At 36.6% G+C, this 27,322-nt stretch overlaps 1 protein-coding gene across 18 annotated transcripts in view; it reads right to left on the reverse strand.

Annotated features, from left to right (window-relative positions):
* SLIT2 (slit guidance ligand 2) overlaps positions 1–27,322 on the reverse strand; it is a 266,529-nt gene that overhangs the window by 88,147 nt on the left and 151,060 nt on the right. For all 18 annotated transcript variants that reach the window (XR_008730635.1, XM_055700675.1, XM_055700672.1 and 15 more), the window contains exons 5-9: positions 25,700–25,771; positions 16,062–16,133; positions 11,895–11,966; positions 9,028–9,191; positions 6,540–6,678 (exon numbers count right to left, since the gene is read on the reverse strand). Coding sequence is in view for 17 of the 18 variants with exons in the window: in XM_055700675.1 (XP_055556650.1) it covers positions 6,540–6,678; positions 9,028–9,191; positions 11,895–11,966; positions 16,062–16,133; positions 25,700–25,771 (519 nt within the window). In the remaining variant the exon portion in view is untranslated. The remainder of the gene's footprint in view (positions 1–6,539; positions 6,679–9,027; positions 9,192–11,894; positions 11,967–16,061; positions 16,134–25,699; positions 25,772–27,322) is intronic.

Below are 27,322 nucleotides of genomic sequence, written 5' to 3' on the forward strand. Positions count from 1 at the left end.
ATGCCGAATACTTAATTTTGCTCTGAGTTTATCACACCAGAAAGGAAAAAGAGAGGACACCACAGGCTTTATTCTCCTTCCATTTTCACTGGCAGTTACTTGGAGATAAGCAGTCCTGCTACTGAAGGCATCTCCCCAAGAGGCTCTTGGCAGACAGTGCGTTGCCTGCTAATTGACTTCACACAACAGGAACTGCTAGTTTTAGCCAACTGACTTCTGTACCAATTGAGAAGTCAGACAGAGCAGTATGACAAGACCCTCTCAGCAACACCCTGATGGTTACCAGTAAATCCAAATGCACTGGAATGAAGTAGCATTTTGGCAACAAGCTCTGCTTCCTCCTGCTCCCACCATCACAGAACATTCCTTAACCACTTCAGCTTCCAGTGCAGACTCATTTTTCTCAGTGGTTTAGGCTATCAAACCAAACTCAAGAGACAGGAAGGCCGCAGTACAGTGCAAGCACATACCTCTCCTTGCCAGCTCTGCTACAGAAGCAGTATCCATCAGCAGAGAAGACAGCTCCTATTGTCTTAAATTTTCATCCCAAAACAATTGTCCAGCAGAGCTATCAAGGTGATGCAAAGTCGCAATATCAGTATTAGGCTCTAAACAGAAAGCCTTTTCTTTTACTTTTCCCTAAAAAGCTAACCAGGAGCTTTAACATGCAAAATTTTACTTAATTGAAACTGCCAATAATTAATATTTAAGAAATCCAATATTCCATTTAAAGGGGTTTTTAGCACATTATTTAGATACAGGGTAATTTATCAACCCCCTTGGGGGGGGAGGGGCTGTGTGAAGCATAGAATTGTCAACATGGAATATGCACTTTAAACCTGCAGTTTAATTATATACACCAGAAGGACAGACATTAATGCCACTTAGATTTTATGCAGCATTGTCCCACATGGACTGACAATGTAATGGATACAAAGTATTTTCATGCGGAAACAGGTCAGCCTGCGTTTTATTTAAAGGAAGTTTCTGTTGAGCAAAGAGAACGAAATCAGCACTTCATAAGGTACTGAGGAGCTGAATGAGGTCAGGCTTTCCACTGAGAGAAAGCATGGAAGAAATGAATGGAGAACATGGCAAAACATCACAAAACCATAAGCATGTGTTGAAGGCAAATGGAAGAATCTCAAGAAAAAAATAATGGATTATGTACCTTCAAAAACTAAATATGGATTCTATTCTTATTAAAAGTAACTTTCTATCCATATGAACAAATAGGAGGCAGAAATGGATTGAAAAATGAAATCTCACAAAAATAAGTTGTCAAATTTCAAGCAACTCTGTAAAGGATGGCTGACAAAGTTTGATGTCAGCTTCATGGAAAAAAGTTATTCACATGAGATACAATAAAACAAAGACAAATGGCAGGAGAGATGTAAGCACCAGAGGTGTTTGTGAAACATGAAGTCGGCTGAAGTACATGACAGGCTGGTAGTATTCAGAACTGGATTCTGCAAATACAGCCTATAAACAAGTGACAACATTGTAGGGCAGATAAGTCCAAAGTAAGGGAATTGGAAAATATGGATCTTTCAAATGTTCCTGTCAATGAAGTATGTTTAGAAAATCAGACAACATTCAGTTGAGAACGCAGAAAAAGATTGGCAAATACGGAAAATTACTGAAAAGATTGGACATCATCTGGCACATGTAAAACAGAAATATAATGCCAATTTTCTGTTGGTGTGCACAAGACTCTGGTGATGGTAGTATTATAAAGATGAGTGAATAATTAATAATATGGATATTAAAGCCGGTACATCCTTCAGAAAACAACAGGGAACCAGCACATTTCTTTTTCCCTCTCTCCCTGAGAACTGGCGAGCTCCTGCCAAAGCATGTGCTTAAAATGCTGATTACGATAATAAACTCATGTGTGTGTGAACTGTGTAATGGTGGTGGAAATGCAGTGCTCACTGTGACATTCTGCCTTGCATTCAGCAGCTCCTTGGCATTCTTAATGCTGCTGTGACAGCATGGTCTCATCTCTTCAAATATTTAGTCAGCTACCATTTTGGCATACTGACAACATTATCACATAAGGAGTAACTGAAAAACCAGATTATTTTATGGGATACAATCATTCTTTCTAATCTAATCTCAAGGGGCTGCTATAAGCAACTGTTGTAAAGTACTTCTTTAAAAATGAAGCTTTAAAACACTGTTTATTATATGATAACAATATAGGAATGTCAAAATCTTTCTGCATGTTGAAGTTAGTTGAAAGCAGAGAAGACTAAGAATTTCACAGAGCAGCTTTAAAAAATAACATAGATTCAATGTTCAGAAATGTCTGTGGATGGAATAATAAGATTATGTCTATGAACTTCTGGTTCCTGACAAAACTGTAAGAGCTAAGAAAAAAGGCCCAGGACTCTTCATGGATAATTCAATGGAAAACACGGTGCAACATGTACTGGCAGTTAAAGAAAGCAAGTAAGGATTAGGTTGCAAAACACAAAGGAAAGAAAACTAAAATTCCATTAATATAAAGTGATGGTTCACTACCATCTGGAATATTACATTCAAGTCTGGTCATTGCAGGCCAAAAAAAAATTAAAAAAAAAACAGTTCAGAGAAAAAGGAGGAGATTAATTAAAACATGGAAGGTTTGGAATCCAAAAAGATCGAATGCACTTGGAACAGTTAGTTTAGAGAAGAGATGAATCACAGTGGCATGCAAAACAGAAGATGGCAGGACGAATTATGAACCTGAATGCATTTTCCCTCCCTCCACAAAAACAAAGGAAAATTAATGAAATTTTAAAAGACTATATTTTAAACTGAAAGGTTTTGAGCACAACCCCCTCAATCAAAAAAATTCTTAGCTTAAAATAACATGAAGATTAAGAACACAGTAGCATTTAAAGCAGACGATGTTTCAAAGAAAACCTTTTTTTCCTGAAAGCTATGCAGATTTTCAGGTTTCAGAAAATGAACCAACACACACGTTGGGAGCAAGGAAAATATTTGTCCTATTGGTGTTTTACTTCTGAAGTTGTATACTGCTGTTCCCAAAACATTCTTCAGGGACAACTGATGTGGCCAGGGTGGACTTCTGGTTTGATCCAGTCTCGTAGGCTTCCCTCATTTCAATAATGGTAAAATCTTTTTTATTCCATAAACCACTCATTCTCTTATCTATCTATCATTCTTTTTGATGCTAAGACGGTGAATATACCTGCCACCCATAACAATAATAAAAGAACTATCACTCATTATTTTCCTCACATCAAAGCAGCCAGTACAGTGTAAAGCTTTCCCCATACAACCATTAAAATATACTTATTTGTCAAACTGCAACTCCTCTTCAAACTATTGACAAGGAAGCAGCAAAGATCACGCGATTCTCATAAAATACTCACAGAATCCTGTACTCTAATTCTTCGACTCAGTTTTTCCATGATTTTCAGAGCCTTTCATGTGTCTTACTTTATTTCTTTATTTTCCTGTACCTTTCTCTCCTTACCTTCCACTCAGCTGGAAATTTTTGTTCTCACTGTACAGTAAGTGCAGCCTACCACTGGCTCAAATCACATCTCAGCCCTTCTGTCTGCTTTACTCAAAATGTCAGTCAAACACTAAAGTTCCGTTTTCTGGTCACACTGGCATTCACTGGTATGTGTCTGTTTAATATAAACTAATTAGTAAAGTTTGGCTTTCTAATGTTTTATCTCTTCTTGCACCCACTTTTGAATAAATGTACGTTCACATGTCTTATGGCATCAGTGTTGTTATTTAAGTGTGCAAAATACTGTGATCTGCATTATATTTAGCCAACATTACAAACTAGATAAAATACAGAGAGATAACAGGTAGTTTGCGCTGTATCACTATCAACTATATACACTGTAGCATAGTATAGATACTGTACATATTTATATGAGCACACACATACATATTTATCTATATTAATGTATCAGAGATCTCAGAATGTGAAAAGGCCTCACTCTGGAATTTGAACACTGCCTAGCCTAGCAGGAATCACTGAGCTTCAGTTTGCAATCTGTCAAATGCTTAAAACTCAACAGCATTTCTTACATAGAAAGTACAGTGGACCAATTAGCAGAAAGCATCTTTCCTTTCTGTAAATTCCCATTTGCCTTTGCCTTATGCTCACTTCCTTTAACAATGGATTAAGTCAGCTAGTAACTACCACATCCTATCATTTCTTTGGGAGTGATGACCTTTAATAAAAATTTAGAAACACCCTTGCTATCACTGAATTTCTCAAGGAAGTACAGATGTTAACAGCATGTATCCCTACTAAACTGCATAGGTCTAGAAGATGATGATGTAAGAATTGGTCTTCCAGTATCTGTAATCACCATTCAGTGGTTAACTCCAGTGGTTAGCAGCAGAAATATTCTGGGGAATGTTTGAGATGCACTCCCTCTTCTTTCCTGCAGTATTTTTCCTCCTCTATGCACACAGAAGTACATATGCAACTAAAAAAGACAGTATACAAGCAATTAAATACTGAAAACAGACTGTGCAGCCTTCCTAGGCACTATGTATGGATTTTCTGAAGTAGTCACTTTATTTGCAAGCAGAGGGATTTTTCTGAGAGGGGTGAAATGTAGAAGAGGTGTTTGTATTATATAGCAGAATGACTGAATTGGATCAGGTAGGGTCAGCCAGGTCAGTATTAACAACAGTAATAATGAACTGACAGATTATTACTCACATCCTAAGAAGCAACCACAGTAGTTCCAATTCTGTGAAGTTCAAAAACACAGGTCAGGTATCAACAAGCCATGAGATTGCCTTAAAATTGTTAAGTTCTACTTCCTCTTGTAAAATCTCATTGTGGAGGCCTGTTTTCAAACTTTCAAGAAAATGTACATCCTTATGTACAACAGGATGTATGTTCAGGACACCTCTTCCCTTTCACTTCAGGCATCTGTTCCCCTCACCATCCTTATTGCAAATCCTTAACATAATCTTTTATCACCAACGTGCTCACAACCTTTTTATTCTGAATACTCTCTCCAAGTAATTTACTTCTAGCCAGACCCTTCTCACCAGGTTGTTGGCACAGCTACTCTCCCACTGTTTCCCTAAAGGGAACTCCCAGCCTCCCTTCCTGAACACTGTCTCCACCGTCCCCAGCACAGAGAGATCCTCATGTTGCCAAGTCCTGCTCGTCTTGTCAGAAAGTTGACCTTTTGTTTTAGTTCCTCCCCTGCCCTGCAGACCAGGCAGCAGTAACTTTCCTTCTGTGCTCACACAACCTCTCAGCCACATTGCCCTTGAGGCCTGCAGGTCCTATTGCACCACTGATACAACCCTGCTCTACAGTTATGACATGGTTGTACTTTTTGTCAATGTTTCTGCTGTTTATGTCATGTCACACAACCTTACCAGCATGCATGCTCTTCTGTCCACAGATATATGGTATCAACACAGTGACAATACCACAGATCCCATTCAACCACCTTACTTTTGCCTTCTCAGATTGCCCTCTGAGGGTAACATTTTAGCAGGACACTTATTATGGGTGGTATAGGTTGCTGATCTTTCATGCAAAGATATGCTTCTCTAATAGGGAGTCTGATGAATAGTGACTGAAGGTGGGTGTCATGGTTTAATCCCAGCCAGCAGCTCAGCCCCCCACCAGCCGCTCAGTCACCATCCCCACAGTGGGATGGAGCAAAGAATCAGAAGAGTAAAAGTAAGAAAACTCGTGGGCTAAGACAGTTTAATAGGTAAAGCAAAAGCCACCCATGCAACCAAAGCAAATGAGGGGGATTCATTCCCCCCTTCCCACTGGAAGCAGGTCCATCCACCCCCAGGAGAGCAGGGCTCCAGCACAGGTAACCGTGACTGGGGAAGACAAACGCCATCACGCCCAACGTGCCCCCTTCCTCCTCCTTCCCCAGCTCTACCCGCTGAGCATGGCGCCATACGGTACGGAATGTCCCTTTGGCCAGCCGGGGTCAGCTGTCCCGGCCGTGCCCCCTCCCAGCTGCTGGTGCCCCCCAGCCTGCTCGCTGCTGGGGGGTGAGGGGCAGACACGGCCTCGGCTCTGGGTCAGCGCTGCTCAGCAGCCACCGGCACCTCCCTGAGCCACCAGTGCTGGCTCCTGCACAGATCCAGAACATGGCCTCGAACTGGCCACTCACTGGGAAGAAAATTAACTCTAACCCAGCCAAAACCAGCACAGTGAGCAACCCTGAAGCAATGGAGTTTATAGCCTGCAGTGAAACTCCACTCACTTGCAGAAAAGCAAGAATTTCCAAACTCTTGTAAAACCAACTCAGAATGCAATTTTAACTATGGATTTTGAGTAGCGCATACAAAACTAACCGATAAGAGAACATAAATGTCTTAAATATTTTCATATACCTTCAAATTCCTTTATTACTGTATTGGAATGTATATTCCAAAATTCATACCCTACATAATGCATGAACTTATGATATAAATGAATGTTATATTTATGATATAAATAAAAATGAATACATAGAAAAAACCTGTTTTCTGCAAGTTCATAAAAAAAAAAAAGTCAGATTACGCACATTTCAGTAATAGTTTCTGGAAGGTTCGTTGGGATCTCAGTGAGGCCTTTCCCACGACAGTCCACAATGTTGTTACTACAGGTGCACGCCGCAGGGCAATGCAAGACACTGCAGGATGGAGCCATGAAGGACTGGTGACCTGCAAAAGAAAAGTTTCTCCTAAAATTGCACAACACAGTCAAACAGTAGTTCAGTCTACCTCAACAGTAAAACATCACATTTTACACTTCCTTAAAAAATTTAGGGCAGAACTGCTAAAATAAACATTGTATCCTACCAGTACTTTTGTATTGCATTAATTTAAATACCCATATAATAGCAACATGTCGATACAATACTGAGAGATGAAAGACAAATGCTCAGTTACTGTGCTAGAATTACATCATTCTTCAACTTCTTCAGCAACTTGCAAAGTCTTATTAAAGAAGACAGTGTCTTCGCCATTTTTCAGGTATATTTTATTTATTCTGTGGTTTTAAAAGTCAATTATTTATTTAATTTTCATAATCTTGTGTACTATTAAAAATGCATGTCAACAGAAATGAATGAACTTTGTTACAAAAACTGAAGGTGTCCTGCTAGTTATGATCTGTTCTGCAATTACTTATTTGAGTACAGTCCTTCAGTTACATATTGGTTACAGATACTTTTGGAATTATGACATTTTTATTTAAAAATAAATCCAACGTTGACTTCACAGCTCATACTCTCACTATCTGTGTTAGCTCAGCAGACTTCTTGCTCCCACACTCTAGCATTCTTATTAACTCAGGTGTCTAATTTACACGACTTCCCTGCTCCCCTCCCCCCAAGCTCTTGTGCTATATGTCAAACTTGGCATTTATAATTGTATTTAAAAATAATCTTATCATATTTAGGTATGTTTTAGAAAGTAAACAACTTATTATATTTTCCTGCAAATAGAAAGATTGCACATTTTATAATATATGAATGCACTCTTTCTTGTATCAATTTAATGATACAGAATTGCTGTTTTGTAATGATACAGAAAGGCACAAAGAGATGAGAAAGGCATGAAGCCTTTTTTCTTCTTTTTTTTTTTGTTAAGGTAAAAAAAGCTGCTGACTGTTTTGAAATTCTCAGGGGAATACAACCTTCTTGACTGTGAAACCACAACTTAATCTCTCTCTCATTACGTTTAATGTCATATATTAACATAGGAAGGTTGCATTGACAATGTAAGTTGCAGCCAGTGCTGTTCGTTCTTACAACTTCAAATAACTGCTCATGTTTTAAATTACTGAAAAGGTTAGTCTTTTGAGATAGTAGTTTACAATATAATAACTTGATTTCACATTTATGTATTTGTTACAAAATACAAACAGCTGACAAAAAGTAATAACACATACTACTTTTTCTGTATTAATGGGCAGGAAATACTTCACCTACTTTTGTTTAATAAAAGTACAGCGATCCAGGGAGAAAACATGATTATTCCCCTTCCTCAAAATCAGGGTTATAATGACCAAGTTATAAAACTGTTCTTGATCCTTGGGCTCTGCAGCCATGCCATTTACAAATAAGATACATGAGGTGATCTTGTTAGGAGCCCTTTTAAGTGTTCATAAAGGCAGAATTAATGGTAAGAATACTGTTAGCATTTGCTATGCAAAGATGCAAGTGCCTTACACTTTGATGTCAGAGGCTGTTTAACAAGGACAAAACATTGTGCTCCCCATAAAACTCTTTTAAAAGCACAGATCTGTGAAAATTTTGGGATACTTGGCAATAGGCTTCTGGGGTTCTGCAGAATATCAGTCAGTAGAAACGACCCTGCTGAATCACTGAAAAGATAGAGAGCTGTATTCCAGCTGTTTTTTAATGGTTTTGAGGAAACTTGAAACAGTAGACAAAGTTTACAGAAAATTTTCAATCTGAGTCTAAAAATATTTAAATAAGAAAGATAAACTTGCCTTCTTCCTCATCTAGAAGATACAAATAAAGGAAAAAAAAATTGAATAGAGAAAATGTGATTAGTAACGAACTGTTAGTCATTTCATTATTTCATATCAGAAAATAACCTGATGCACTAATAAAGCATGCCAATAACATTCAGAAAGTTACTTAGCGATTCAGATTATTTAAACTGCAGAAAATAACAAGAAAAAGCAACAACCTGTAAAGTTAAAAAATAATAATCCCTTATTACTAAAGGCCCTATGTTCTCAGACAGTACACCTTTTATTTCATTTTCTGTATGTCCCCCCCATAATTATACTTTTAGAAGGTTATATAATCTATGTGAATGCATCATTTACACAAATTTTGTAAGGACAGAAGCACACACACACACTCCCCCCAAGATACAAATCACAATAAAAATGATTAGTTTATTTTTTTAATAAACATTAATGCTTGGGTTATGCAAAAGCTAGCAGAACTCAATATGCAGCACTAGCTATCACTGATGAGCTGTTGGTAGGTGTGTTGTAAAACAGGACTTGGTGCATGAATCTGTTTCCCTTACCGCTGCAGACAAACTCCCGTTTTTGGACCTCGGCTACGTTGTGTCCCCGTAGGTGGGACGGCCCCATGCACTGGGTGTAGAGGCCGACCCGTGGCCGCTGCCGCAGCCAGTCGGACAGCCAGGCCAGGTGGCAATCACAGTAGAGGTTGTTGGAGTGAAGACGACTGCATGGAAAGAAACACATCAGTACCTTTAAGCTAGGAAGAACGAACAGAAAAGCAACTAGTTTCCCCAGCCGCCACTTCAGCAAGCAGCTATACCAATCTATTAATAAAAATTGTTAAGTGGGGAATTAATTTTTCGCATCTTTCATTGCAAGTCTGGGAGTTAAATGCTAATACTTAAAACTATACAAGCAACAAAATTACTTTTTATTTGTGGTCTAATTAATCAGAAGGAAAAAGAGGACTTCCTAGTAAAGCAAGCTATCTGTAGTTTCTTTTCTCTTGTCTAAAAGCAAGAAGTAAATATACAAGAGCTTGAAAGCTGCCGTGGGAGCCTTTAGTCCAGATCTGTACAAATAGTGAATAAGACAAAAATGTCTCAAGTAAATTGCCCTATAGTGATAATATACTGTCAGAAAAAAAGACTTAATAAAAGATTTTGTTTCCAATTAGATATATCTGTAAGTCTGGCCATTATTAGTCTCTATAGAAACAGCCTGCAAAATCCCTTTAACAAGTCATATTCATTTTCTGCTAATCAAGACAGAGTAATAACTCAATATAAAACACCTTCTTCCACATCCTTTTTCTGATTTCCTCTCTTTTTGTTTAATCACAGAAAGGGGGATTAGCTGCTTTTGGCTCCTAGGGACCTACATTCTAAGCAATGCCTGAAATTAAAAGACCAAATGGCAGCAAGCAATGGAATTAAGTAAGTTGCCTCTCTGTTGGCAGGCTCCGAGACAAGAGCCTTGCCAAATGGCAAAAAGCACTTTGCCATTGACAAAATATCAGACAAATGCATTCACTAAATTAGGTAAATTACTTTCCTCTGACTCTTACTTTTCTCTGGCTCTTACATTTTCTCAAACTACAGAAAAGGATGCCCACAGCTATAAATCAAATCCTTACTCAGAATCATGCATAACATAGTAATGTAATTTTGGTCCTTTTTAGCTGATGCGCTCTACCCTAACCAAATAACTGGAACGGAAGTGCAAGAAAATCAGCGTTTAGACAAGGAGTCGAATTAATCCATTAAAAAAATATCTGTAAAGCAACATGAAATGTGTAACCAACATAAAGAAATGATTTTATTTAACTCACTTCCCGCACCCCCCACCCCCCCATAAACAACTAGAAATTAAAGGCAATGTATTTTCTGTACCAGTTCTTGGGTAGGTGCTTTGCAAATATAGCTCACAATACAGCACACTCATTCAGTACAATCTGTGGCCAGCTGTAGGCAAGAACACCATTGCAAATCAGAACTAATGCCACTGAAATCAATATGGTTATACAAGCATATTCTGACTGCAAATGGGATGTTACAGCTATAATCTAGGACTCTATGTGTCCATTTTCTTTTGTTGCTAATTTGATTCACTGTAATTCGTGGTTCAGAATATAAACTGTATTTGAAAGAGTTACGGACATTCATGTTTTCAAGTCTCAGACCTGAAAAACTGGAATGAAATTCTATTATCAAAATATAACCAAGGACACCAAAAGCCCATGGCCAGCACTGTTTAAGTACCCTTGCATTTGTCCAAATAAGAATAGTTACAATTCTGTTATGAAATCAGCAGGACTACTCACCTGCATGAAGTTTCTTCAGTTATGAAAGGTATGCTATATTGAATAGCCCTACTGATATCAAAACAGTTGTGTAACCCAACATGCTTAAAAGAAAATGGGCAGGCTCTTTGTAAAAGTAATTTCTGAACAGTAAGAGCTACTCTTGAACTCTGATAGAAACACCCTGTTCATTTTTGATTCCCACTTCACTGGAAAATCTGTTTGAACGAGAGTCTCCAGACTAAACCTTGATATATTCTGGTTTTGCCAGTCAACACAATATACATTTATTCTTAGTTCAGTATAAACATACAAAAGAAATAACAGCACACTCTATCACTAGCATACACACTCTTTTGACTGTGTTTTGTTTCAGAATGGTGAAGTGTTCTTCTGTGAAAGTCATAACCTCTAAAAATGGGGACCTTATTGTAAATGCTGACACAACTTTAATTATAATAGCACTACCGGATGATGCTATAATTTTATGTTACAAAGAATGTTGGAGAGCCAGTTTAGTTTAATTAGGTCTGCTAGCAATACAGTAATAAAAGCATAAAGATTTCCCATTTATCACATCTGACATCCAATCAAAGATTCTTCCATGTTCCTAAATGAAATGTGACCCATTCAATTGCTCAAAGTAAAACAAATTTTTGACTTTCAAAACCCATGTATTTCCTTCTCTATAGAGCTGTAATATATAACAGAGAATCCCCCCTGCCTTCATCTTCTTTGCTAGAAGGTGATGCTTTTCTGTGACTGAATACAGCACTGTGGAAAATCCAGCTGGGAAAAGGCCATGGAACCATTTTCATAGGCTTATTCATCCCAAATCCTAAAAAAGCTAATGGAAAAGGATGCAACTGCTTCTTTATCACCCGAGCCCGAAGTATCAGCCTTGGGGTCACTTGTTAGCTTTACCTTTCAGAATTAGCCGCCATACATGCACACACAGATTTCATGCTCGTCAGCCTCATGATACCTCAATATTTTTTTTTTAATTGAGCTTATGCTTTTTTTTTGCCTATATACGTGTCTGTAGACCACTGAAAAAAATTGGTAGAGATAAAAATTATATACTGGACCGACAAAATGGCAGCCAGTTTCAGTGGGACTACTTACAATGTTCTGAGTTTGGGCATATGGTTGAAACTTGCCACCGACAGTCGAGTGATGTTGTTATTGTTGAGAGTGCTGCAAATACAGGAAGAAGCATATCAACATGTTACAGTTATATCATACCTACTACACTTTTAAAAAGGTATAGGTAGTGAAGACCTTGGTGTACTGTGTTTAGGGATAGGTATCAGGAAAAAGAACAAGCTTTTAGATATGCTTTTCCTCCCTGTTCAATGCCTGGTAAAACACTATGGTTTGACTGTTTTAATAAACCTAAGTAATATGAGGTCCCAGTAACCTATGATTCACTCAAATGGAGCTTCCACCAATGTTGAGAACATCTAGCAGGGGTCCTCAAACTTTTTAAACAGGGGGCCGGCGCGCGGATGAAGTGGCAGGCAGTCATCTGCGGCTGCTTGGTTGGCGGGGGGGGTCTGTAAATACCAGGGGCCGGATTGAGGACCCTGGGGGGCCGTATCTGGCCCACGGGCCATAGTTTGAGGACTCCTGATCTAGGGCATTCAAGCTAAGCTTGTCATCCCAATGTAAAAGCGAGAGTTCTTGGAGAAAATTACTTGATTCTAGGACTCAGTTTTCCCTTTCTAGCTTTTGAGAGTCCATATTTGTTGACAGAGGATACAAATAACAAGATCTGCCTGTTTTTTCAAGATTTTTAGGAAAACAACTATGGGCTGCAATTAGGTTTTATATGGAACAGGATTCCTATAGATGATCCAGAGCTGCATGAACAATAGGGAGAGTTTCTGCTCTACAATGGAAGGAGTCACGAATTTTAATATTTCAGCAAACTAATAATTTAAATTTTAGACAAGATCCCTGGAACTTGATAGCAACTGGGAATAAATCTTAGCCAATTTTTGGTTAGCACAGACCAGTCATACTCCTTAAGTGTAATTTGTAAAGATAATAAGATTTATGAACAATCCTACAGCTAAATATTGCCTTTAGGCGGCAAATAAAACACATACAAGCTTGACTCCAGAACAAGTGATACAATTTACAGTTTTGACTTAGAACTTACTCATTTGAGTAAAAAAGAGTATGTGCTCTGAGATTTTAAGAATATAACTATGACACTAATAAGTAAGTCCTACTGCCCAAACCTTTTTTCCCTTTTGAAACAGTGTTTTACATTTTCCTTTTTTTTTTTTCTTTTTTTTTTCTTTAAAGTGTGATTTATGCTTATTTGGAAGAAACTTTTTAGTACTTTCTGATCCTGAAACACAGAAAGGTAAATTCACAGCACCCCGAGCAGGATTGGTCTATACACCTCCACATTAACCAAGCAGTTAATTACTGCTGTAATGTACTGCATTTCACCTTTGTGTGCTTACTCATTCCATGTCCTAAATGTTTTCTTCACTGTGCATAAGGGATCTCCCCTGTGTGCTCTTAGAGCTACATAAAGAAAGAAGAGAAAAATAAAAAGAAGAAGAAAAAGGGAGAATCATGCCCTTTTTCAAAACAGAACAAAAATGAAGCAAAAAAAATGGCCAAGTGGGTATATCTGCAAAAGGTGTCTTAATGAATAAATGACAATCGGTAAATCTTGGCGGGATTTTCTTACAGTGTCCACATAGTATATGACAGCTCCCACAGTTCTTCTTGCACAACTTCTTACAAGGTTTTAAATCATGTCTCTTCAGTGAAGGGAATGGAAATTAGTACATATTTCCATAGCTGTTAGCTGTTTAAAGAAGGTGTATCTACAAATGGTTTAATTCTCTATTTCAGATGTTTGATGTTTGCCTTGCTATTTTTTATATGTGAGCTATTACTTTACTTTTTGCAAGGGTACAGAAAACTATCAGTAGATGTAAGGGATACATAAGGAATTAAATAATTTTCTTAACTATTTCTGTCTAATGATGAAAATGCTTGACATCAATGGAGAGATATAATTAAAAAAAATTAGCTCGTTTTCTCTATGAGTTACATATGATTGCAAAGAATGTGATGACTGAAAGACTTTTTTTTCATTTGTTAGATACTTTATTTGTTCTAATGTCCCACGGTTTGTTTCCCCACTATAGCAGATTTTCTGTTCAAAAAAAAAAAAAAAAAAAAAAAAAAGAGAGAAAAAGGGTAAATAAAATTTCACAGAAATTCATAGGGAGGATCATATCTATAATTGCTTTCATCTTTCAGAACTGTCCAGAACTCAGGTTGATTTTGTAATCTTTAACACTAACAGCCTCTAAGATTCTGCAATTATTTAACCAATATATAAGACCTATTACTTTGGTAAACATTTCAAACTGTCACTAAACAGTATACTTGTAGTTTGAAGTAATATACACATTCTGTGCTTAGATGGAATCATTAAGTCCAAATGAAAACAAAATAAGTAGTTTTATTTACTACTCAGTGAATATAGTATGGTCTAAAATACATATCTTTTATTCTTTAAGCCAAATTGGAAAGGAAGCTGAATTAGATACAAAATCTTCAGTACTGTTTGAAATATATGTCTCCATTTTTAAAAAACTTAATCTTTACATCATTGCTTATCACATAACATAACTGAAGATAGCAAACATTTATATATTTGAACACGCTAATAGTCTATGTATATTCATTCAGAAAATTCTAATTACCTGCTTTTTCAGTAGACTATTATTTTAACATTTTTTTTTCCCTTTTTTTCATTCATTGAAATAGATGTGAAAATTTTACCACTGACTTCAAATACCAAGGATTACCTTTTTAGAACACTAAAAATTACAACCATTAACAATGCAGAAAATACTTATTTTTTAAATAGACATTTAACACTTTCACTTGTAAAGAAGATCTTATATTAAAACCCATAATAACTAGACTAAACCATCACTGGGAAAGTTATTTTGTCGTATTTATGAGTTCCGAAGATAAAAATCTCACAGAACATCAGGTTTACTGACAGACCACCAACAATTGATCAACTTCGCAATTAGATGCAATATTGAACCTACAGTACATTTAACATGGATTTATACCAGAAAGTTAACAATAGGCTTGTTATTCTATGATTATGGAGTAAAAAAAATTAAAAAATCAAATTTAGCTGTCAGATTCATTCACTCATAAGTAAAACCAATTATTGCTTAATAACAAAAAACTCTACCAGCAGTAGTTCACATATTCTTTAGTTTCTTGGACATACAGACACTATCTATTGCCAAAGAAGCTTCTTCAGAGTCTTAAAAAAACCCACAAAACCAAAAGCAACAAAAACCTGTCCCTCACCCCTCCCAAGTGATTTACCAACTGTGATTCAAAGTAACATGAGGTAACTCACTGATACACAGTCTTTCACTTCTCTTAATGTAGAAAGCCCAGCAAAAATATGACATTTGACTGACAGAGCAGATACTTTAGGAATGTGTCCTGTGCCTCAGATTCTTTGGGAACTGAGACACTTTGCTCATTACAGTAACTATTTTCAGGTCAGGGGTCACTAATGATAATTTTGTTACCTTTTACCTCATTGATGGCTACTCTAAGACGGTGAGAAAAAGTATGCAAAGGAGTATTGCAGTACTAACCTTCAGTGACATAAAGACATTTTTCTAGACATATATATATGTATCTTTTTATTCACATAAAATTTAAAATGTTTTAAAAAAAGCAATTTATGTGGACATGTTAAATATCTTAACACATAACGGTAATATTTGCTAGAAAAATGCCTCTTTGAAACCATCCAGATTGTCAAATATATATATATATATAATATTGTTCTTTAAACGGCATCTGAAAGATTAAATTGATGTCAGAGTATACAACAAAGGCAATCCTGAAAATGTCCAGCATTTCTACAGTGATGGATAATTTACAAAATTCATTGGATTCATTAATACTGCCCCCCCCATTTTGAAAGGAAATATATTTTTTTCTTACAGTATCTGCCACCTGCTTTTTTTTGTTTTGTTTTGTTTTGTTTTGGTTTTTTTAAATTTTGTTTAATGGCTGTCTTGCAGAGTAAAGGAATATCTCTGCCTCTCCACATCTTTTTGCCATTGTATAGCATATCACAGTGGATTATTTTAAGACATCTTTTCACTAGACCAACCTGACACCAGGCTGCAGCTCCTAGATAAGCTTTTACATTAGCACTCCCCAGATACCGAGCTCCCGCTACAAGTAAGAGATACAAGGAATACTTACAGCACTTCCAGGTCACGCAGAGCCCTAAATGCCCCGTCTTCAATACAGCTGATCTGGTTGTAATCCAGTTGTCTGTTAAAGAGATTAGGAAGGTATTCTTAAGGGAGATGAGCGCTGGCAGCGCTGGGTGCAAAGCCAGCCTGCTGAAGGGCCAGCAGAGCTAGGCCAGGCAAGCTGAAACACCCTCGCAAAGACGCTGGTAAGCTTGAGACTGTCACACGGCATGCTGGCCTGGGTGCTGCCACAGAAATCCCTTTTTGTTCTGAACTGTCTGCGCAAAACAGCAGCGCTGGGAAAGCTCCAGTAAATAATAACTGCACCTTATATTAAATGCCAAAGGAATGCAATTTCATTACATCAAGAAAAGCTATCCATTAAAAGCTCTCAGCGTCATCTTGCTGAAACAATTTCATTAAGGTAAAGGACGGTAAATCACTTAATGTCACACACATCCCCTCAGTGACCTAACAGAATCCATTTATCAGAGCAGCCCAGCTGCATGTTAATTCCACCTGCCGTGGCAGTGGCCGGCAGGAGACACAACTTTTCGGGGTCTCTCTGCATGCCTGCATGCCTGGACCAGGTGGAGGTGCAGGGGCACTGCGGGGGTGGTGTGTGTGTGTGGATTTAGAAGAATTGCTTTCTAGAATATTTCTGTATGTAGACAAAATAGTGCCCAAGGTATTTACATACTTGGTTATGTATCTCCTTTAATTCTGCTCCAAATTAAACTAGTATTTCTGTTGTAACCTTCAGTACATGGTTTTCTACATACTCTGTGCTCTCCACAATTATATGCAGATAGGATGTTGGAATGGAGCACTTGAATTCTGGACATAAAACTCAGCAATCCATCCCATACATTATAAATCTTTAAGTATTAAGTTATGAAAAATTTACATGCTTTTCTGTAAAGAATGTTGTTACCTTTTCAATTCAAAAATTGATACAGTACACACTGCCCAATTAAAAAAGTCTGCTGAAACTAAGAACCATGCAAATAGAAAATCCCAGTTTCTCTGCTGACAAAAGCTTTTCCTATAAATACTGCCACACATCATCTGCATTTCAGTGCATGACTTGCAAAGCAAAAATGATACAACCTCACTTCAAACAACCAGATCTTCTCCAAGCCGATAACTTGTCAGTGTCAGACAATATATATGAGTAAATGTGTGTGAACAACACTAAGAAAATGAACAAAATACAAATGAACTCTGCCCTTCTGTCTTCAATTATATATTAGCTAGCAGGGCTAATGAGGCTTTTACTAAAACATTTTCTGCGATTCTTCTGAATCTATGATAACGTTTTACTTTATTAATAAATCATCACACCCACTGTTGAATGTAATGTACCAACTTCTATAAAGTTCTTTAGTTTCATCCATATTTTTCATCTGAATTAATACTATGCAAGAATAAAATATTGTCATAACTGTAACAGTGCCCGTGCTTCTGTGTACTGAAATCTAAATGCAAACTATCATTTCCTGAATATGATATTTAATCATTTTGATGCAATGTTACAGCACCAGTGCTGCAGTGTTACTTTCTCAGGCTCCTTCAATTTTTATTAATGAATTTCATTTAACAATTAAGTTAATAGCCTTTTTTATTTTAAAGAGGTAAAATACATACACAGTAACACTCTCTAACCTCTTGAACAATTTATCAAAGCTATTTAAATTAGTACAATGGCATGAAATGTTACCCTTGACACAATACAAAAGAGAAATTGTTTCCAGACAAATTGGAAAAATCTTTTAATGCCATCAAATTTGCCTAATGCAGTCTGCAGGTTAATCTGTAAAAGGGTGAGCTGTATGTTTGCCCATATCTTATTATCCTTAGCTGTCAATGTATAAATCAGTGCTGACACAGCTTCTTCTAAATCATCCATATTATACACAAAGGAAAATCTTTTAACAGTAGAGAAAGCACTTGAGCAAATCTTGTCCTACACAAACTGAAAGGCAGATTTCTTCCACTAGACTGGCAGCAGTCGTGGTGTACCTGAAAACTTTTGGACTTCTTCCCTTAATGAGTCACCATGACCACTACCTTAGTGAAGGGTGAGTTGTTTTAATTTAATCTTCTTACCAGAAAGGTTACTTCGTTTGCACTGAATTAATTAGTTGGGTTTAGTTTGGGGGAAGGGAATTTTGCTGGTGGGAAAAGAGAAATATGTCCTAGTTTTATAAATTATTGTCTTTGAAAGATACTACCATCTTTATGTTTTAGATGATCTTCCATCCGTTATGACCATGATATAAACCGATCAGACACACACCGTGAAGAACAATTGGCATGATATATGGTTTTTATGCTATGAACGGTACACGACTTTGAAGATTGTGTGTCTGGCTTGAATAGCAATTTATGATATTTGTGTTAGGGTAAAGATATCCAATGCATATATAATCCAAACAGAAAGTTAGACAGTATTTCACATTAACTTATGATGTCCCTCTAATAGATATACTGAAGCAATATGAATATTTTTGGATAAGGCTGGTTCCTGATAGCAAATTGTGTGAGTGCTATGATTTAAGACATAAGTAAGAATACTAGAGAAAAAAAGCACATACTGCTCTAAATTTAAGTTATGTTTTATAATTTGGTTTTAGCATATCGGCTTTCAAACCACACATAAAAACCTACAATCCTATAATGAAACTTTTCTCATCACTAAGTTATTGAGCATACCAGTAATTCTAAATCCACTTTAGAAAGCTTTCTTTTTTTTCCCTCCCTAAGAGTTTCTTTTATTCTTTTCAAACTATTAAAGCACCCCGAGAACTGAAAGTGATCAGACATGGACCAGCAACTCTGGCCCATCCTCATCCTTCCCCTATCCCCAATTTCTTTATCATCTATCCCCCCGCCCCATCTCCATTTTGGGTGTTTTCTATGTGGGATCTCTCCATCCTTTTGGAAAGTCACTATTTGCTCCTGCCTCCCCTTCCACAAAGCAGTTGATTACCTTCAGCAGTGCCATTCCTGTGGAGCTTATAAAATGCCAAACAGCAGCGGTCACAATCAAAATCTTTCCATTGTCACAGAGAATTAATTGGGTTTTGCACCTATATCTGCTGCATTCTCTGGGTATTTCATATACTTATTAATCTACTGCTATTTAAAATGTTAATGTTTATGTGAGTTCAGCTATAAGAACTAGTAAAACCTAAATAAAAAGCATTCAACTAACAAGAAAATGCCCGCTTTAAAGTATTTTTTATTTATTGTTTTTGCTGATACATCTTACACTGTAGAAACATGTTGCTAACTTGTATTTTCTTCCCTTTTAGCATATGTTGTCTACCAGGCAATGATAAATAAATATCTAAAAATAAACCTTGTCATCCCACAAGAAGAGCATTTAATGACTAACAAGATGTTGCATACATTTGAAAACTACTGCCCTCATACAGGAAAAACCCTGTTAAACTGACTCTGACAGAGAAAACTTTCTTCACTCATTCCTAGAGGCTATGTTAAAAGTTGGGGCAGTTTCAGTCAATCTGCCTGCTTCACTCTCCTGTTCTTCATGGCTTGACAACACTTTGTGACCCCGTGCAAGAGAGGTACTGTGCAGCTTTACCACCTTCTCCTGTGTTGAGAAACAATTACATTCTCCACTTGTATCACCTTAATAGTAAACATTTTTTAAGAAGTCATCAGGAAAAGTCAGAAGCCTTTCTAGATCCCTACAGGAGCTTCCTCCCCAGTAAAACATCTAGAAAATGTTTCTAGTTTTAGCACTGTATGCTGGACTTCATATCATTAAAATTTCACCCTGGGAAAAGAACAGAGTGCATGATATTTATCACTGCAACACAACTTTTGGGAACAGTCACTGTTTTTAGTGTCACTTTGTATTTTTTACAACAGAACTGAGTTTCCTATTTCTCAATTCACTTTTCAATTTTAAGAGGAATCAATAATTTCAGAGGCATTAGTTGAGAAAGATGTAACAAAATAATGTAAGAATTTATTCAAAGGTTTTTATCAAACTTCAAAGAACTGCTTGTTTCCCATGACTTACTATTTATTCTGATTATTCTTTCCTCTGGAAGTCAAGTGCTTTTTTTATACTTGTTCTTATTTAAAAAATGAAGTTCATTTTGTTCTTTATTAAATTTTCCCTGTAAAACATTTTCAATGAATAATATTTTTCCTAATATACATAATATAGCAAATGATTAACCACCTTCTTTTATCCCAAAATTAAAAAGCAGGACTTGCAATAACTCCAGCTACGGCATACTTGCTGAATAAACTAGAAAAAAAGGGAGAACAGATCTACAGTTCACTTGCTCCATTCCCTCAAAATTGTTTAGCACTCTACTTGGCTCAACTCATTAGTATCTTCCATGAGCAAAGTAATAATAATAAAAAAATCAAAATTCAACAGAAGAATGCTGTGAAAAGGGGGATGAACACAGAATGAAAAATCTGTAAGTTACTGATGTAAGTCACATCAGTATGACTTCACAGCAACAACACAATTTAGCAATTAGAAGACAAACAGTATCAAGACCATAATAACATGAAAAATACACCAAGTCTAAATTATTAAAGCATGGGTTTGACAAGCAATGCATTTGGATAGCACTTTTACAGATGAGCAGAAAAATATACTTCCAGCTGTAGTGGAATTTTGTGCATGATCCGAGAAGAAATCAGCAACTAGAACATCTTCAGCAGGACTCTGTGTTTTTTGACTGCTAACAAAATTGAACTTCAGAAAAAGTCCAATCATTGCCAACAAAGATTAACACAAAATTCAGTCACGCCTTCAGTGACAACACCAGTTCTAATTCCTTCACAGTCAGCACAAAAGAGGCATCAAGGCAACATCAAGTAATACTAATGAAGGTTTTGGACATAGTTTAGCGTAATGGGATGGTCTTTGATTGGATGTTGGTGTCTGCCTCTCTCTTCACTAATTTTCCATTTTCCCAGCCAATTTGATCTGTGAAGCTACTACACTGCCCTGCAGCCTTCATCCTTTGGGTGACAGCTAGAGTGTCCACCACTTGTTGGGAAAAAGCGAAACCAAATGAACACAAAGGCACCGAGGAAGACACGATTTGAAAGTAAGGCTACACTGTGGCAAGACAAACGGCATAAGATACTTGCAAGAGATACAATTAAAAAGTTTCTTGGTATTTTTGGTATCATTTGATGTTGCATATATTTAGCATCTTAATTCTGCCATGATGTTGGTGTATTCCCTTCCATCCTCTGCCAAATACTGATTACGTAGTGGAAGAGAGTTGGAATCTTAGAAAATTTTACATACTTCAAATGGAAATGTCATATTATAATTCGATAAAAATCATCAAACTGAAGCCAAAACCTACTTCTCAAAAATTGAGCATAGCACTATTGTTCTTTCAGTGGTGTTTCACATTTGTTTGCTTGTTATTTCCAGTTATTTTTCTTCCTAGTAACCAGATTCAAACAACAATCCATCCAAATTTATAATTTTGGCCGCTAAACATTTTCTTACTATCTTAAATACAAATAAAATTCCTGAGGTTGGTGAGATTTTAAATAAATTTCATATCCAGTGTGAGTACTTGCATCACCAGGAAGGGTTATGAAGCCATCATTAACATGTATATTAGAAACCCTGTGTTTAATTTCCAACTTATATGATAATTTCTATTTATTTTTTTTAAAAAGTGGGTGCCACTGTGTCCTCGGAAGAAACTAACTTCTTATTTTTCTCCTTGAAAAAGTAGCAAGCTAGGAGTAACTATCAGAATTATATTTCCAGAATTTCCACCTTAATTTTTGTCAAGTTCCAGATCAGCAGCTATACTAAGTGTGAATTATTCTTCAAGTCATTGCCCTTAAACAGGAAAATCAAGATTTCAAGGCAGAGCAGCCAGGTTTTTTTCCTACATGTGAACTGCTAAAATACTGGACACCGGGCTTCCAGACTGGGGAACCTGCACAAAATAAGCTTCCCTGTTTTTTTGTTGCTTTTTCTGAACCAGTTTATCAACAATTGGGCTGTATTGGTGAGAGTGAATCCAGAATGCTCTGTCTGGGATTTGTGAGATGACATCCAGGCACTGCATCCAGTTTCAGCCTCCCCAGTAGAAGACAAGACACTGACTGTGCTGAGTCCAACCAGGGCCACCAAGATGGGAGGCCTGGAGTAGGTGACCGCTGGGGAGAGTCTGCAAGAACTGTCTTTGTTCAGCCTTAAGAAGAGAGGGAAAAGGGGCTATCTTATTATTGCTGCCTACAATGGCCTGAAGGGAGGGTGTAGGCAGAGCCAGACTCTTCTCTGTTGTAGTATGAGAGGCAAGAAACAAGTTGGAAAATGGGAAATTCCAATTAGATATAAAGTAGGTTTGTGGGGCCTAATGGTTTTTCAGGGTTTTTTTATTCTTCTGATTATGAGAGTGTGGCAGATAGCCTGGGTTATTAATTCTTGTAATGCCTTCCCTATTTTGCTTTTGTCTTCTACAGAATCTATCCTGTGAACATTACTAAGAAGATGTCCAGGAAGGAAATACCATGGCCATGTTTTATGGAAACTAGACCAGTTCTGAGAAACACCAAGAGGACTCTAGAGCTAACATATTAGCAGGAAATCAAAAGATCATAGGGGTATCATCAACCTTAAAGGAAGCAATTTCCTTTAGATAATCTGAGTTAATACCTAATTCCTTTTTGCTCTGCAAAGACTACCAGAATATACAATAAGATGTTTTGCAAAATATTCCAACTCTTGATTCAGAAGGGGAGTGAAAGAATGGTGAGTCTCCATTCAGGAACGTAAAGTATGTAATGAGGTCAAGTTCTGTAGGACTTGTTAAATGTCTTTGAAACGGTTTACTAAAGCTACTGTATGGCATGGGTATAAATCATTGCATTTTTTTTTAAAGTCTAATTTATATTGAAATTGATGTAATTAATGTTGTTACACAAAGCAAATCTTGACTTTATAGTGTGTTCTAATACAAGTTTCTTTACTCTTTGTGCCTTCACCTATCTCTTCCATAAGTTTGGTTAACATTTTTAACATTATGCATTAACTGGGCAATTACAGAAGAAATGCGGAAATTAGAACAAATATTGAATTCTGTTCATGACAGTTCTCCTTAACTATATACAAATATTTGGTTCCTGAATGTTAGGTTAATCCCCTAATAGATGGCAAATTCTTTCATAGAATCATAGAATCATTTAGGTTGGAAAAGATGTTTAAGATCATCGAGTCCAATGGTTAGCCTAACACTGCCAAGTCCACCACTAAACCATTTCCCTAAGTGCCACATCTACACATCTTTTAAATACCTCCAGGGATAGTGACTCAACAGCTTCCCTAGGCAGCCTGTTCCAATGCTTGATAACCCTTTCAGTGAAGAAATTTTTGTTAATATCCAATCTAAACCTCTCCTGGCACAATTTGAGGCCATTCCCTCTCATCCTATCACTTGCTACTTGGTAGAAGAGACCAACACCCACCTTGCTACAACCTCCTTACAGGTAGTTCACTTGATAGTTTCCTTTGTTTGTGAAGTGATGTTTTCTATACCTATCACTTATAAACTGTCTCCTTAATTTTCTTTAACAAAAAATAAAAATAGCAAAATTCTTGCCATCACCCTTCTCTAAGTGTAATGTCCAAGGTGAGATGGAAGGCTAGGGTTCACATCTCATTCTTGTCTAAGCTTCTGGGAAGGCAAACCAGCCTGATCTAGTTACATAAATGTGTGCTAGAATCCACTCAACTCACCCCACAAACTCACTCATCATTCTGATCCTCACGCCTATACCTCACAAAATATAAGGTGCTCTTCCTTGTAGGAATTTAAGTAACATTTACAAGACCGAGAAATATATTTCTTAGTATTTTCAACTGCAGTTGGATCATAAAGATTTCAGTTTAGGGGTCTGGTGGGTTTTTTTCCTCTTTTTTCATTCTCTGGGATCACCAATAAAGGATATCTGTAGCATATATGCTATCATGATAAAATATATACCACAGATATGATTTGGACTTCATGACAATGCTATGGCTTTTATGATTTTTTTTAAAATTATGTCCCAAAAGAGAGAGGTTTTAAAGAGTAGATTTAAAATACTGCTCTGCCACTAGAATACTCTCAATGATGCTGTTATTTTTACTATCAAATTTCCTTTCTGAAGCTGTATCAATTTTCCAATATAAAAGATCATGCAGAAAAATGCAGGCTTCTCCTTGTAGCCAAGTCTCTGTTAGACCATGAGAAATGATGGGAGCAGTTCTGAGTAGAAACTCATAAAACATCCATTAAACAAAGTAAGAAAGCTACTTTGAGTAGTGCTTGCATGTTTTAAAACACAATAGATTTGAACATAATAGTTTTTCCACTGAGATGTGGTAGGATTTCACTGTGGGGAAGAACTGTATCACAAACATGTTTAAATAAGAAAAAACAACCCATTCTTTTTAAGTATCATATCAAGTAGAACAAACTCTTGGGCATTCTGTTATATCTTCGAAAAAGAGTCCCCCTAACCAATTTGTTTGCAGTGCTGCGGGCAGTAGAATGGAGTCCACCATAGGAATACAGAAATGCAAAGGGTTTCCCCTCTAGTTGCCTCCTCCTGGGGAAACAACAGCGTGTCATCCCCTTTGTAATCACTGAGCACTCCATTTTCAAAGTAGTACAACTAAAAAGTTCATCTTTCTCGTGACACTGGCAGCTTCAAGTAATAAAAAGCATTTCAATAGAAATTACATTAAAACCTCATATAATGCCCTAATACTTCCCTATTTTTGTTGATGCCACATAGAATAGCAATTATATTTTTTCACAGCTGCGTCACACTGGCAGCTCCATAGTCTTTCTGGAACCCACAAGTGTATGTCCTCTCTTTGTTGGTTGTTTATAAAAGATGAGCCCTCAGCCTACAGCAGGGGTTACAGCTTCTTAGTGTATGACCTAAACATTTTGTACTGTACAACTTTATCACAGTTTTCAAGTCATTCCAGCTCTTTCAGTCCACTAAACTGATCTATCACTCTAAACAGAGAGTCGAAAAGTCACTGCTTTCCTTTGTCTTGGAACTCACATATTTTCACATTTAGAAGCCATAAGAATTCAAAACCTGCCCATGAACTTCAGGGTTACTATCTCCAGGAAAGTAAGTAACTGTCTTTTCATAAAATACTTATTTTACCATAGAAGAAAACTGTGTAAGAAAAGTAGTCACACAAGTACAAATATAAACACTAGCAAAACTAGTTAACAGCATGATTTTTTTCTTTCTTTTATACAAAGGGCAAACTTAGAACCAAGGCAAAATGATTTTTCCACATGAAAACAAAATGTTTAAAATAGCCTGACATTCAAATATTAAACTCTGGTTACCATAAACAAATAGTTATAATGCCTCGTTGCACTTAACTTCATTTCAAAGTTTTAGATTTCATATAAGGCAATTTTAGGATGCTTAAGATTCTTTAAAGTATTTTGACAAAACAAATGATAAGCATTGGTTTTATGCAGATTCCTTGAGCAGCTATAAAAGTGCTCAGGAAAAACATATCTGATACAACAAAAAGACACTGTACTGACAAAGCCTTATCATCAGAATATATAGAAGATGAAGGAAAATACTTACAGATTTTTTATGTCTACTGCTCCTCGGAATGCCTTCCTTGGTATCGCTTGAATCTGATTTTCACTAAGATCACTAAAAAAAAAAACAAACCAAAAAAACAAAACTTAAAATCTGCCATATATATTTAGTTCTGTGTATAACAGAAGAACATACAAGAAAATAATTTAAACCATTACAGTTCAGTCAATTTCCAATGAAGCTTATTTTATTAGCTTAACTGATTTGTAATTGAAGAAAAAGACGCAGCAATAATAGTCAAATAAGTTTATCTATGTTGCACTAAGTAGGTCTTTTACAAAACAATATATGCCAAAGAAAACCCAGAAGCCTTACATAGTTTAACAATGAAGGCCAAACAGATTTAGTTTTTACCTAAGTGATTTCATTTTCCAACCCATTCCAAACCCATAACATCAAATGTTTGACAGTATGTCCAGCTTTGTGCAAGGAAGACTGAAACTGGCAAAAAGAGCAAGTAGTGAGCTCTTGAGAAACAACTATCAGGCTGTATAACATCTGAGATCAATATATTTGTGAATTTTGTTTCAGATTGGCAAGCAACATATATTTTTAAAAGCAGTAAAAACCATCCTGTAGCAGATATCTAATGCTCCTTCCCCAAATCCCCACATAACCAGCTGTACTGCTCTATCTCAAACTAGCATCTTTTCCAAAAGAGAAATTCAATTAAGATTCTTTCAAAATTCTTAATCAGCAGTATTTTTTGCTATCAGTATAAACAAAAATTTTTTTTTCCTGAAATTTAGAAATATTTTTGGCCTTTACAGTTCCATACTGGAAATAAAATCAGGAGAACTGAAGTAAAGGCAGCAGCAGAAGAGACAGGAAAAAAACCAAAACAACCCCCAAACCAAAACCCAAAAACTAACCAAAACCCCAAACTAGAATCCAGGGCTTTTCATTCATGCTATACTCCATTAATAAGTAATGCAGCGCAATAGGAGATGATCAATATTGTAAGTTGGTTTTGCTTTATCCACACCATGTAGTTTGGAAACTTCCCTTCAGACAATAGTTTTATACCCTGGACCAAACACACCTACAACACACATGGTTCATAATTGTCTGAAAGCCTTCAAAGGGACATATCTACTTTGGTGTCTTAAAATTACAAAATCAGACCTTCTTTTAGAAGCCTTCAGAGATGCATGTATCTATAGACAACGTGGGGTACACAAGAAGTTACATGAAGAGGCTTGCTTGAGCACCTGAATAAAAGTTAGAAAAAAATCAGATGCATAGAGGCTGTTCTCTACACCGGGATTTTCAGCCCACTTGCAGAGCAGTTTTGTTGTGGCTAACCAGATTTCATTTTGCTAAAACCAAATCAGGAGCTTCAATCCAAAAGCACATTGAATGTAATCCAACCCCTAACAGGAAAAGTAAAGTTTTGCCATGTCTTACTTTTTAGAGACAACTTTAGATGGCCTTTTCAGAGACAGCTTTTGGAAGAAACATTGCAAAAGGGTGTGTAGAAATAAGAGATCTAGCTCCAATGATGTGAATAACCAAGAATCATTTAGTTGATTAGACATAAACAGTCCTTTCCCTAAAATGTAATCTAGCATAAGCTCATATTTCCAATTAGTAAACTCTCCTGAA

The sequence above is a fragment of the Falco cherrug genome, chromosome 1 (assembly GCF_023634085.1).
Source record: "Falco cherrug isolate bFalChe1 chromosome 1, bFalChe1.pri, whole genome shotgun sequence".
Lineage (NCBI taxonomy): Eukaryota > Metazoa > Chordata > Aves > Falconiformes > Falconidae > Falco > Falco cherrug.